At 39.7% G+C, this 14,613-nt stretch overlaps 1 protein-coding gene across 1 annotated transcript in view; it reads left to right on the top strand.

The window, feature by feature from the left end:
• The first annotated feature begins 1,057 nt into the window (after positions 1-1,057).
• LOC118816286 (interphotoreceptor matrix proteoglycan 1) overlaps positions 1,058-14,613 on the top strand; it is a 37,889-nt gene continuing 24,333 nt past the window's right edge. The window contains exons 1-3 of the mRNA XM_036582811.1: positions 1,058-1,124; positions 3,617-3,835; positions 8,251-8,417. Coding sequence (XP_036438704.1) covers positions 1,058-1,124; positions 3,617-3,835; positions 8,251-8,417 — 453 coding nt within the window. The remainder of the gene's footprint in view (positions 1,125-3,616; positions 3,836-8,250; positions 8,418-14,613) is intronic.

Here is a 14,613-nt window from a genome sequence, read left to right as displayed (position 1 = left end):
TTGTCTGTGACTTAGCTAAAACAGTAATGAATGATACAATCCGTTCCCTAACTAGATATTTTGGCCATTATTTCAAAATACATTGGTCATGTGAAAAATAAGGTGGACATAAATCCAGTAATGCCACAGGTTTTGGGCACCAAGTGACCATAGCAAATTCCCTGTTTCGGCGTTCCTCCATGCCTAATGTACTATATGTGAAACTGTCAGACTTCATTGTATCAAATTCCAAATAAACATCTTATTTCGCATATCTCATTGAAAGGATTCATAAGCGGTTTGCCTGAGCAGGCTTAAACTAGCACGCCTCCGCTAAGAGCAATCCTCTTTTTACTGCTTCCAGTGAAAAAGACGCTGCCTAAACCCCTGAGGAGACACAACAACCGTCTGAGGCTCTGCCCACTAAAGAACAAGAGCCTTGAAATTCAGCTGCTATAGGTGGTCAGTAAAGTAAGGCCCTAAACTGAACCAGAAAACTGTGGTAAGAAGATAAAGTCTAAAGGCGAGTCTATTAATGGGCATGGTAGGTGTTGGAGCCCATGGGCAGGGGCCAGGGTTTTGGAAGGGTAGAAGTCCAAGTGCCGGTGGGTCAGGGTGCCAGGAGAAGCTGTCAGAGCCGTCACAGTGCCGTGGCCGACAGGTGCTCAAAGAGAAAGCCACTAAAAGGATAACGCGGGCGTGGTCCACGGGGTAAAGCAGGGATTATGTCTGAGCAGCAGATAAACAGATTATTCCCAAAACGGAGCCTGCTTTTTTAACTTCGCCGCTGAGGCTTGTGGCTGTTCGAGAACGGCCACACGTACGCACCCCCCCTGCCTCGGGTGGGCTTTTTTGATCGCTTCCTCTCTCGCTATACCTGTCACATCCTGGAATTCCTACCTCCTACTACCTACTGTATTGAGGCATTGAGACCAATGTGATTGAGTTTCAAAGCTCCGCTTGCAGACGTCCAGTCTCTGTCTCGCTCCAATGGCCGGCTCCGATCCCTTGAGATCTACTTGAGGTAGACAAGACTTTACAACCTGCTTTTCCTATCCGAGCTACAGCTTAAGGCACCATGCCTTTGAAATGTGGGCTTCTACTTGGCCTATTCCTCTTTGCTGTACCAGTAATAGCTACCAAAGGTAAGACTCTGGCATTGTGCAATGTACTTACATGAAGTCTAATTAGTCTTTAAAGAGATTGCAGAAATTTACTATTAATTGTCTTTGTATTTAAACTGTAAATAAGTCAAAGTAAACCTGCATCAAGGGAAGCTGCCTTTTGGTCAATGTGTGGTTTATTCTATTGCTATTTCAATCTTAAAGTATCACTTTTACTGCGTTTTGTTAAAGACATCTGAAGCCTTGATGCTCTAAAATTGCCTAGAATCTGACAAAGATGTTCATAATAGATCCTTTAGACAGTTTTGCAATTGTAAGTTCAACAAAGTAGGCCTATAACTAGTGCTTTTGATCACAATTGAGGGAACTGATTTTACAGATTGCATGAAGTGGTAGTGCTTTAGCCTTTCAAGTTCAATCTACCCATAAACTTATGCAATCCCTTAAAAACTCAGCTAGGTTAGAGAACAGCGATGCACTGAATGTCTCTTCTCATTCATTGACACCACATGCATTCAGAGGCTTCGATTAACCCGTCTAACATGGCTTTGTCCTCCTGTGTACCAAGAATACATTAAAGATCCAAAAACAGCCCTGCTGGTGTTGCGTAATGTCCTGGCAGGCCACGACTGCACTGGCCAATAGCACAACAGGGAGCCCAAGATTAGATTAAAGGACCACTTCAGCTAAACATGCTAGCATGGCTAAAAGTGAATGAAACCTGTGGATTGCATATTGTGATTTCATTTGCTTAACTTGCCCATACAAGCTGTTAACAATGTAGTAGGGATGGGAATTTTGTCGAATATGATTTTTCAGCATTTACTATTTGAAACAGTGCAGTATATTAACCCTAACCACAGCAAGTACAGTAAACATAGTACTACAGGAGTCAGATTAACGTAGGCTTTAGCTTAGCTAAACAGAACGTGAACATTCACATTAATGCAACTTGTAGCCTTTATTGTTTAGAGTAACATTTTAATGTAACGTTAACGGGCTTTACATAAACTTGAGAACAAAGCTGGTTGAGGATGGCACAGAATTTCTGACAGCATGGGCATAGCTGGCATGTACAAGTGGGCTCTTGCTAGCTGTGCTAGCCACGGGTATTTGTTCTCATTCACCTTCCATCAACTCAGATGATATATGTGAAGTAGTACACACAGGTCCACATGGTTTCTTGGCCTCCACTTTAGGTGTTTGGCTTGATTCAGGTGCAGGTTTATTTTTTTTCCTCAGCAAATAAATAGAAACTGTGCTCTAAAATTCGCAGGAAAATGCCAACTGTGTTCTCTATGGATGTGTTAACTTATTTTTGCTTATAAAATCAGCAAAGCGTATTTGCTTTCAAACTTTTGCATATAACCGTACATAATATATGCCAAATGTACTAACATTTAGGTCTGCAAACGTGCAATGAAAGTCAATATAACCAGATTTTTTCCAAAGTCATTTTGGACCATTTCAATTAGTCAAAGAGCGTTGCTAATTGATTTAGCCTTTGACAACCACGAAGCCCCAAAGCTACTAAGTATATGCAGTCTAAATGTTAATCTTTTCAAGTAGTGCTGATGGACTGACAGGTATTAGTGCCGTCCTTATGCGCTGACTCATTGCTAGTCGGGTACTCGCGATTGATTTTTCTTCGGCCTTGACCCCCGCGCGGGCTGCCTATTAACCTAATGCAGCCATCTTGATATTTAGCCCATTGTCACAACGGCAGACGGGTCACCCGGTCAGCATTCTCTCTCAATCTTGTCCTTTTCTCTTGGATCCTCTTTGCCTCCTCTTCTCTGATCCCACTGACATATTCAATGCCGCAAATCGATCAAGCGTCCGAGGCGATTTCTATGACGGCTCAGCCACCTGTCAACCAATCAAGGCTTGTTTACAGAAAGCTGCCTTCTTGGAAAGAACAACAGCGGTTTTGAGTGGGCTGCCTCACCCCTCGGGGATGGGAATGAAAAAAGAGAAATAAAGAGAGACATTTCTCCCGTTCGAGATAGCGTTAAAATGTCTACCAAATGACATTCAAATAGGTCAATTTACAGCATGCTTTCAGCACAGTTTCTGGGAGTTGTCAGGTGTCTGAATTGAATGGAAATGTACGGATGGCGTTTAAACAGGATTCTGATCTTTGTTGTTTCCTTGGCGACTGCCAATATGAGGCAGCAACATCGTATCATTTAGGGGTATAATTACTGCTGCCAGTGAGGTGAAAGGACTGATGGATGAGTTCTCTCTCTCTCTCGCTCTCTCCATGCGACCCACTGTGGCATTTACCATGTGAATTTTTCCCCCTCGTGCACTGCCGTAATAAAAAATATAATACATGCTAATAATGTGCCATCCTGCATGTGGACGTGCAGAACAATCTTTTTTGAGCACAAGGCCGTCCATTATACTAACAAGCTCTTTACCTGTGCACCAGCTTCTCCATTACTCATACATGCACAGTGTAGCCATTGGTTTGTGTTTGACAAATATCTATGCCTGCTTCTTTGCTCCAGAAGGAAACAGACAGAGCCAAGAAGCAGAAGCTGTCGGCTCTCTGCACCTGGTTGAACTGCTGAGCTCATCCAAGCAGACATCTAGGATCAGGTCCATATTTGAACTGGAGAGGCATCGCACCAGGAGGTCAGCCTTTTTCCACTCGGGGGTTAAAGTGTGCCCCCAGGAGACCCTCAGGGAAGTTATAGCCAGTCATCAGGCCTACTACAAACTGAGAGGTAAGAGTTTCCCCTCATGACCAGAGGAAAATCATGTGTATGTGGAAAATGTAGGTAGGCTAAAATGGGACATGGGGTAAAATGTAACATGGCTATTTTGTGCAGTTAAACAGATTCAAGTAGAACACCCTCTTGTATTCCCAAGACAATGTAGTCTGAGAATGTTCACAGCAATCAGACAGATGCAGTGGGGTCCAAAATCCTAAAAAAAAATAAACTTTTTTAAAATTAATTATTAAAATATATATTTTTAATTAAACATGGAGTAAACAACACGTTTTAGAATTTTATAAAAATGTCAAAGAAAGAGAAGTTATGATGTAAAATGAGAAATTGAAGCACAGGGTTCAGACGACTCTTAGGTAGAGCTGCCACGATCATGAAATTTTAGCTGAGGGTTAATTGTCATATAAATAATTGTTCATTGTTTGCAATGTCCTGCATGCATCTTTCCACCATGAACAAATTAAAAAAAGTACGATTCAGACCAAAACCTTCAATCTCAAAACTATTGTAAAACAAACCCTCAGGCAAATACTTGTAATCATTTCATATAGTAGCTTTCTATGAGGTAGCTATTAAGTCACTGAACTCCTTAGACATCTGGTTCCAATCACCACCACTGTGAACAGTTCTGATTCGGGAGGTTTATCTAGAATGGAGCATTTCACATCAAACCACTCTGAACGACTCAGTTTACATCTTGATACTTTAATTAAGCAGAAATTTTGGAATTCCCTTTTAAGGATGCAGTAATAGCCTGGACAGCTCCAGTGAGACCAGCTCTGGCCGGCTTTTCTTCAAACTAAACTAACTGCTCTTGCTAGTTAGTCAGAGTTTAGCTCATTAGCTCAAGACGCAGCTTCCATTACTCATCTGACATTAAAAATGTACCAGTTTCCAGTGGCTATTTTTGAATAATAAAACATGTTTTCAAATGTATTCATCTGAGTGCAGCTAAATTGTAGTTCTACTGAATTTATTTAGACTCCCAACACCTGTGCTGTTTAGCCTACACTCCTACGTTAATTTCAGCCAAAGTACTTTTTTTCCGTTTTTTTATGGGTACTGCAAAATTAGACAGAATGCACATCACTATCAGACCTCTGTACTTACAGTAGGAGTCTGCACGTTCATGAAATTGAAGCCCACGACTTTGAGACCCAGCCTGGCTCAAATGGTACTGCTAAAGTTGAAATCAGAATCCGAAACAGTATTTACAATCTATTTATTATGGTATTTATTATGGAATTGCTGATTGTAGTGATTATACTAATAAACTGTTAGTCCCACTGCACTCAAGTTCCACACTTCAGGTGAGCTTAACAAGCAAGGGGAAGGATTTGCGATGACCCTTCCACCAATCCCTTTCACAATCCATCATGTCATTGTTACTGATGTCCCATTGAACTTCCTCCTTGGTTCCATTCAGGAGGGCATTTATCCACATTCACAAAACAGTCTTAACTGCTAAGTGTTGTAGCTAAGACCTTTTTTCAGAGAGGACTTTACGCCTGTTGCACCAACCAAAGTTACACCAAGGTGTAATAACCATATTGGCTGGTTCAGGACTACAGCGGATAGTAACGTTTCTCAAACTTTTGAACCAAAGCTATCCAAAGATGTGTTTTGGGGTTCGTGGCCCTCTCCCTCTTGATTCATTCCTGAGCAAACCACAGCTCAGGAAGTCTGCGTCTGCTGAAAACACTCTGCTTCTACTCATAGAATAGGCAAGGCAAGGGCTTTATCTCACAAGATGACTGCCAAACGCCTGGAAGAAAATGTGGAAAAAGGTATCTGTAGACACCTGACTACTCTTTCCAAACTCATTCTGAATGAAGCAATATGTCTGCTTTTTTTTCGCACATTTTGTAGCATAGATAGCTAACCAAGTACTATCGATACACATATATTTTGAGTTAGTGAAGTTAGCTGTTGTGACTCGAGTAGCAGCAGAGAAAGTCTCTATTAGGCATTACGTTGAAAAACAAAGAATTAGCTTGTTTAGGGAAATTGTAAGAGCCTAAAAAAAGGTTTGGATTTTGCCTTTTCACCTGCTTCTGGCTAGGTATGAAAGTATAAAATGCCCAGTCTTCTTCAGCTTAGGACCAGTTGGTGCAACGGTCTGAAAGTTTTGTCCAGAACAACCAGGCATAAGCCCTGTTGGTGCAACCAGCCCCAGAGCTATTCCAACCACAGCTGTAGACCACAACGTTCTGAGAGAGAGAGAGAGAGAGAGAGAGAGAGAGAGAGAGAGAGAGAGAGAGAGAGAGAGAGACTTATTAAAAAACACTTGCAAACCAGACCTAAACTGGGCCCATTGTACATGAAAAACCGTCCCGAGGCCGGCCTAAAATCCAACGTATTGACCGGCCCCATCAGGGTCACACTTACAGTAAAAGCATGAATCCAGTTTCATAACAATTACAGTGCTTACTGGACCTTGTGGACAGTCATGACGCACACTTTTAGCATATATGGCACAGCGGGATGGACATACTCATGCTTGAGAACAGCCTTTACTGCAGATACAATCCCTCCTGAGACATATAACCTGCAGGGTGCCCTGTTCGCCTCGGAGGGGCCGCAAATGAAACTCCTCTGCGAATTAAAGAGGCTGAGACATCACAGCTGTAATATTCGCAGTGTGAAAATAAACTCTTATCTCAGCGATGTTCATAGGAGGTGGAGGAAGAAGTGCCTCTGTCATCCAACAGTGCTCAGACGCAGGAGCGAGCCAACAACCACGTCAATGCCAGCCACGATCAATGGCTTTCGGTGCCCACATAAAGATGCCATTGTTTTTCATTCTCACGCTTTTTCTCTCTGCTTTTTTACTTTCTCCCAAGGCTCAGTTTTGAGGAATCACTCTGTTTTTCTCTGAGAAAATGAAATGAGATTTTGGGCCGTTGGGGCAGTAGGTACTCCCTAGGGTGGATGATTATATCACAGAATAAATAATCATGTCCATGACTTGTATCACAATATTTAGTGTGTCTGAGATTTGCAAAGAACTTTGCACAGAACTTGGAACAAAATGCACCAAGAAACAGGGAATTCCACTAATATTTTTACATAATTCAGTCATTAACAAAGTCTTTCGGGGGAGGTTTGACATGAAATGCTTTATTTTAGAGTAAGTCAAAAATGTTCATAGTGGCGCTGATGGTAACCTGAACCTGATCTGAACCTTTAAAAGCTGCCTTATGGAAAGATATTACACAAAATTGTTGCTAATGCGCTGCCTGCTGTCTGAGACACTGTTTTATGATAGTTTTGAGAGAAGCTTTGGCAATGGAGAGGTACATGCAGGACATTCAAAGGTACAGTAGTCCCTATCAAAAACATTTTTTCCAGATTTACCACTAATGTCATCAACATTACTTAGAAAAACTAGTCATTTTGGATAGTATCAGATTGGCATAGTGCTGGTCATTGAATAGATTAGCACCATCATGCATTATGGATTGTCTGTCTCTGTATACCCCAAATCTTTAGGTTCCAGGCCTGCAGACTTGCTTAATGTTGCAAACGCCAACAAGAAAAGATGCAGTGAGGCAGCTTTTTGCTTTTATGCACCCAAAAAATGGAACGGCCTACTAACTGAGATTAGACAGGCAACATCAGTACATCATTGTTATAAAATATATTTTTACTATTTTTTTTTTAATATTTTGTTGCTACATATTATTATTATTATTATTATTATTATACCATTTTTTCCTATTTTATGTTTTTGCATTATCTTATTTTATATAATTTTTATTGTCGTATTGTCTGTGAAGCACTTTGATCCTTATCCCATTGTATGTATAAAAAAGGTGCTAATTAGTGGAAAGGCAGTGAAAAACAATGAGTATAATGGAAAATACCCTGGTCATTGTTGTTTACAGCCTCCTTATAATTGGTCTTAATATGTCTTTATGAGAGATGCTGTTGTTGAGTGAAATAAAATGGCACCACATAATCCATCACAATATTGCCTCACCATATTACCCACCCCAGGTCTAAATCATGGAAATTTTGTGTTTGGCTGTGAACTTACACAGCGTAACAATGATCTGCAAACTTGACAGTGGATAAGCAAACAAAACCCCTATTAATCACTTGTTCTCTCTGTGAATCTTCTGGAAATTATATTTGCTCATCTTTTGGGGGGAAAGGATGGGCTACAAAGCACTCCATATATCATTTTCTTGTCAGTGTTTATCCAACGTCACTTGGCAGTTGAATATAAAATGAATGAACACGATCAGGATGAAGTATGAGCACCGCACGATCCATAATTCATGTTCAGAAACATGGTTTTGTTGTGCTGGAGTTTAAAAGATGGTGTCCATTGGCCTGTGGCAGGACCAGAATGAGTGATTAGAAGTACTTTTAGCACCTCACTGTTTCTTGTCTCACTCTGACAGTATGCCAGGAGGCGGTATGGGAGGCGTTCCGGATCTTTTTCGACAGAATTCCCGGCACCAGTGAATATCAGAAATGGGTCCATACATGTCAGCACGACTCACTCTGCATCTCGGACCTGGCCCAGAACTTCAGCAGCTCTGAAGAGCACATGGACATGGTGTACAGGGTGAGTAGCTCCCACGGAAACACAATAAAAACACTTTTAAAGTGATCATCGTGAAGATTAGAAGTCGGTTTGCTTCGGTTTTGTAAATCATACACGTTTCCATTGAACTATGTTCCATCAACGTTATTGAAGGGCAAAAACCCCTCATACTTCAACTGAGGGACCTCCAAAATTTATGGCTACTATAAAAAAAACATTCACTACTTGAATGGAATGAAATGAGGGGCAAAGAATAGAATAAAACTTAAGATGTAAGCAAAGTCCTTCAGAGTGGTTTGATGTGAAATGCTCCACTCTAGAGAAACAAATCACAGTCGTTGTGATGGTAACCAGACGTCTGGAGCTCTAAAATCTCCCTCAGAGGAACTTATTACATGAAATGATTACAAATATGCTGCCTCATGTCTGAGACATAGTTTTAAGATATGCTTTTGGCCTAAAACATATTTTTATGGTGTAGAGATACATGCAGGTGGTTCTGAAGCAAAATAGTTCGCAAAACCTTTTTTTTTCAGATTTTCTACTACTTTACCATCATCAACATTACATATAAATACTCAGAAGACACATGTAGGCCCACTGGTGGTTTTGGATAGTAAATAAAATGGTTATGCTTGCACTGTATATATTATGACCTCTGGTTCCTATCACCACCACTGTAAAGAAATGAGTCAGTAATTTTCTCTAATGTGAACCGTTTCACCATCAAACAACTCTCAATGACTGAATTATGCAGAAATTTTCCCCCTTAAAAAAGACCATGAAAAACAATGACTCAATACTATGCACTGGTTGTTGTTGTTTACAGGCTCCCTATAATTTGTTATGGTTGTTGTGAGGGAGATTCAGGAACAAAAACATTTGAATCTCAACTAAATCTCAAGCATTACTGTCGCTATCAGCATCGGTCCGGAATGATAAGCATGTATTCCTACGGCCTGACATTTTCAGGACTCCACATATTTATATGACTGTTCAAAAGCCTGAAAGCTCATCATATTAAAGGGCCAAAATCATAGAAAACCAACATTTTCTCATTTTTAAAAAAAGAGACCTTCAAAATATAAAGGCTACTATGAAAAAAAGGATTAAGTACTTGAATGAAAGGTTACAACAACAGTACATTTTAAATTCAATGTTTTTGTGATGTCACAAAACCCCACTGATTTATATATTCGCCTCTTCAGCCTACAGCAGATTAACCTCGCCCATTCATGCTGAAGTTATAAGTAGTGTTTCAGCCTGACCTGGTCTTAAATGAGGTGCAATTCAGGACAGCCAATCAGAACAGAGGTCATTTACATGTATCAGTCTCTTAAAGGTACAGTAACAGCCTGTTTAAGAAGGGATGAAGGAGATGAACACGTTAAAATGAATTACAACAGTACATACTCGCATGAAAACTCTAAATCAGACGCATTAATCCAGTTCACTTCGGTTTTGGAATCATGCACGTTTCCACTGAACTTGTATTAATTGTATTAAATTTGTTAGTTCATTCTTGCTTTACAGCTTTCTCGACTTTTATAGAATCATCTACACCAGGCATGTCAAACTGGGGACCTTCCAGGCCAAAGTGCTGTGGAGATGTTTACCCTCATCTACCGCTATGAATTCAGTTCATCAAGGCCTTGCTAATTAGCTGATGACCTGAATCAGTTGTATTTAGTGAGGCAGCGTGAAGTCTACAGTGTTTTAGCCCACGAGGACTGAAGCCTGACACATGTGAGCTACAGTGCCATTCATCTTGTAAAATGAATTTATTTTTACAGCTTCCTGAAAATTGCTTGTAGTACAGAAAACTTTAGCATAATTTTCGGATTGTTATATTTATATATCTGTTGCAAAATTGGGTTTATATTATTCAAAGCACTGATTCCAAACTTTTGACTGTTTGTACTGTTGTAATTCATTTTAACATGACAGTTTTCTCATCAGCTGTTACTGTTCTTTTAAGAGAATGATGTTTGTCAATGAGCTCTGTTCTGATTGGCTGCCCTGTATTGCAGCTCAGTCAAGAGCAGCTCAGGCTGAAACACTGCTTATAACATCTGTGTGAATGGGCGGGGCTAATCTGCTGTAGGCAGATATATGTGAATGAATCAGATTTTGTGACATCACAAAAACTGTGAATAAAAACGTGCTGCTTTTGCAGCTTAGTTTCTATATACAGACTCGGAAGTGAAAGTGAAAACGACTGAAAATGTTTACGTACAACATCAAACTTTTATTTTAAAAACAAAGTGAGAAAATGATGTTGTTTTCAAAACTAATGCATTCCAGAAGGACCCTCTGAGCAAAGTGATCCCCTTTTTCCTTAATGCACAGAATAACTACTATAGAATTGTGATTTCATGATGTGTAGTCAAATGCAAAGGTTTGGGTGCCCTGGTCAAATTATGTTTATAATAAGTACACATCCTCTACAGAGAACACACTTCTGCCAATTGTAATGCACAATCACTGTTTATTTGCTGAATTTAACATGCAGGAAAAAAATAAAACATAAAATGTGGCCGGTGCAAAAGTTATGGCACATTATATATTTTATGTCCCTGTAGAGGATGTGTTCACTTATTTTCACAAAACAACTAAACATAATTAGCCTACATTTTATTTACTTGAGGTCAGTGTAAGGCTGCACATAAGAACCCCTCATTATCAATGCTGCTGTGTGACAGCAGCTATATTTTGTGCCTTGACTACTACACTGGCTACCACTTCAGTAGAACTGAAACCTCCTAACGCCTTAAAAACAAACATCAGCATGTACGTTTAGGAACGTTTCCAGCATATTGAATTCAAACACCAGAACTGAGCAAACAGTGAATCACTGAATGTGTACACAAATGAAGATGAAGTGCTAATTAGTCGAATGAAATTCATAGCTCAGAGAGGACAAATAAGAACGAGTACATTTCATACTCGACGCATGCATTATTAACACCCTTATGTGCGACTTTAATACCTTAAAGTTTTACACTCAACACTTTAAGTATATAGAGCTCTTCAACAAGGCCTCCTCTAACATCCACACCCAGGACCCAAACAATTTCCCATGTATGTATTAATTCAACACATTGTTCAGTTTTGTTAAGGCCTCCTCGCTTCAGCAGGTTAAATAATAGAGGTTCTGTTCAGGAGCGAGAATAATAATACAACAAATGCCATAGCAACAGATAACACAGCATCACAATACCTTTCCCCTTTTCGCAGCTTTGTTAAACTGCCTGTGTACCATAACCAGTGCTAATTACAGACACTGATTTTCAGTGTGACATGAAAGGCCTGTGATAGCCAAACTCTCAGAGCTGTGGAACATCATCTTTTTACACTAATCACTAATGGAATAACTGGATTCACGGTTCTAGGAAAGGCCTTCAATTGCTAGAGGAACCCAAAATGTTCTTGAAACTCATTCAAGACCTACTGAAAGGTTCATTCGGAAACCAAAAGTGGTTCTTCTGCGGCTTTGCTTCAAAGAACCCTTTTTGGGACCTTTATTTTTTTAGAGAAAAAGTATTTGTGCCCTCCTGAGTTTCTCTATTTTTGTATATTTGTCACACAAAATGGTTTCAGGTCCTCATTCAAAATTCACAAGACAAACAGGACCAAACACAAAGCACAATTTTTAAACGATGACTAGGCCACTCCAAAACCTTACTGTCATTCTTTGGAATCATTGAGAGGTGGACCTGCTTGTGTCTTTTGCATCATTGCTTTGCTGCATAACCCAATTACACTTGAGTTTTAGAGTAGAGAGCACAATTAATGTGTTCAGAAATGATGGAAAGTCACTCAGGCCCAAAGCAGTAAAGCATCCCCAGTTAATCGCACTACCTCCACCATGTTTTACTGTTGCTAAGGTGTTCTTATTGTGGAATGCTGTATGAGCTTTATGCCCGATATAACAGGACCCCTGTCTTCCAAAAAGTTCCACTTTTGACCGAAAAGTCCACAAAGCATTATTCTAAAAGGTTTGGACGTCATGAAGGTGTTTTTTGGCAAACGTGAGACAAAGCTTTATGTTCCTCTAGTATTTTTTACCTTGCAAGTGAGGCCTGCAATTCCTTAGAGGTTCATCTGAGTTCTTTTGTGACTTTCTGGATAAGTCATCACTGTCCTCTTGGAGGAATTTTGGTAGGTGAACTCTTCTGGGAGCATTCATCACTGTTTCAAGTTTCCTCCATTTGGAGATAATGGCTCTCACTGTGATTCACTGAAGTCCCAGAGCTTTAGAAATGGCTCTGTAACCCTTTCCAGTCTGACATATTTCAATAACTTTCTTCCTCATCTTTTCCGGAATGTCTTTTCATCACAGCATGTGTGCAGCTTGTCAGGACCTTTTAGCCTTCTTCACATTGCTGGAAAGAGTCTATTTAAGATAGATAAGATTCTCTATCTATCTTAGAATAAGATTAGATAAAATTCTGATTGAAGACTTTTCTTTTTCATGAGCATTTCTCTTCCTCCTTCACTGCTCACACATCAATACACACTGACAGTGCAGCTGTACTTTAGCTTCCTTTTTTTGTGTGTTTTCTTTGTTATTAAAGCAGCCTTTGGATTGTGAAAGGTGCTACATAAATGTAATTTACTATTATTATTATTATTATTATTATTATTATAAAGTGCTGTTTAGATTCAACAAGGCTGGGAGTAATTAAGCCTGGGTGTTTCTGGTTTAATTATTAACTAAATTTGGTTAATTGGTTGATTAAGTAACTAAGGAGGCAATCATTTTTTCACACAGGGCCAGCTGGTGTTGGGTAACCTTTTTCAGTAACTTAAATGAAATGATCACAAAAAGGGCAATTCTGAAACATCGATAAACCAGGACAAAATTATCGTTAAATATTTGGATTCGATTCCACACAGTGATGTTCAAGCTTGCCTGCATCCATGAAAGTGTGAGATGTCACAGTGTAAACCAGGGGTCACAGCCCAAATGTTAAGAAGAGCCATTTTGTCCTTTCAACAAAAATCACACCACCTTTGGAGCCACAGCATTTTATGTCCATTTTAGTGAAGTAACGCTTCACCATCTTGGCTGTAAATATGTCTCAGTATGTGCTGATGTACTAGTGTAGGCTAAAAATATAATATAAACAAAAACACAGACTCACTTTGCTCTGCTTTAAGCTTTAGCTCAGCTATAGCTGCTTTTCTTGCATCTCTGGCAGGAAACTTTCCCTCAAAAGTAGAACAGTTTCTTGAAAAATGTCTCTTAGCATTCGACTTTTTACGAGGCTGAAGTCAGCGAATTTTCCCGTTCCACCTTAAATGGTGCCTGAGGCACCAGAATGTAACTGCAGTACCATTTAAGGTGGAACGGGAGAATTCGAACAAGATGCTGACTTTGCAGATTAAACATATCAGGAAACCAGCCGAGTGCTTATAAATGCAAGTAAGCCCATTCATCTCCAAATTATCGATGTTCTTAAATCTTTCTCTTTGTCTTTTCAGTTAGCTACTAACTAGGCAAGATTTTTGTTTGCTTTGCTGTGCTAACCAGCAGTCTGCACACCAGTCATCAGGGTTAAAGGGTGAATTAGCAGTTACACACTAACTCCAGCATTTAAGACCATTTATTAAGAAAATGGTGTTAGAATGATCAGCAGAGCTTTATTTTACTGCAAAGGAGGATTATTTTATTTTTACCTAAAAATCTAATTCTGCTGTGAAGCCACAACAGGGCAATAAGCCAACCCCTACTCTAGACAGACTGAAAGACAAATACAGCCTTGTACAGATACACATTGATAGTGCAGCTGTATTTTACTTTACACAACAAGTAAAATGTAAAGTTTGTAATGAAAAGTTAGCGTACAGTCAAACAACATTGCCAGTGTTGAAACTTCTACCAACCTGAATGAGCTGACAGAGGACAAACAGGTACAACCTAGCCAGTCCCCTGTACCGAGTACCGTCAGACATGGTAATTTAGCTAGCATTAGCTCTCCAAATATATTTGCTAAGGTGAGATATAATTAACAGTGATGTCTTTCACTATGCCTTAGTTTTTGGAATCGACGAATGGAATCTACTCAATTCCCATCACTTAGATTTGGAACTGGATTTGACACCTACCCACCTGAAGGAGCTGACATACTAAAGCTTACATTATTACATACTAAAGCTTATTATTCAGTAACTACAGGGACTTCAATGCACTCCAATGCAAAACTGGCTGACC

The sequence above is a fragment of the Colossoma macropomum genome, unplaced genomic scaffold, assembly GCF_904425465.1.
Source record: "Colossoma macropomum unplaced genomic scaffold, Colossoma_macropomum, whole genome shotgun sequence".
NCBI classification, from domain to species: Eukaryota; Metazoa; Chordata; class Actinopteri; order Characiformes; family Serrasalmidae; genus Colossoma; species Colossoma macropomum.
This window is presented reverse-complemented; position numbering and strand designations above follow the sequence as displayed.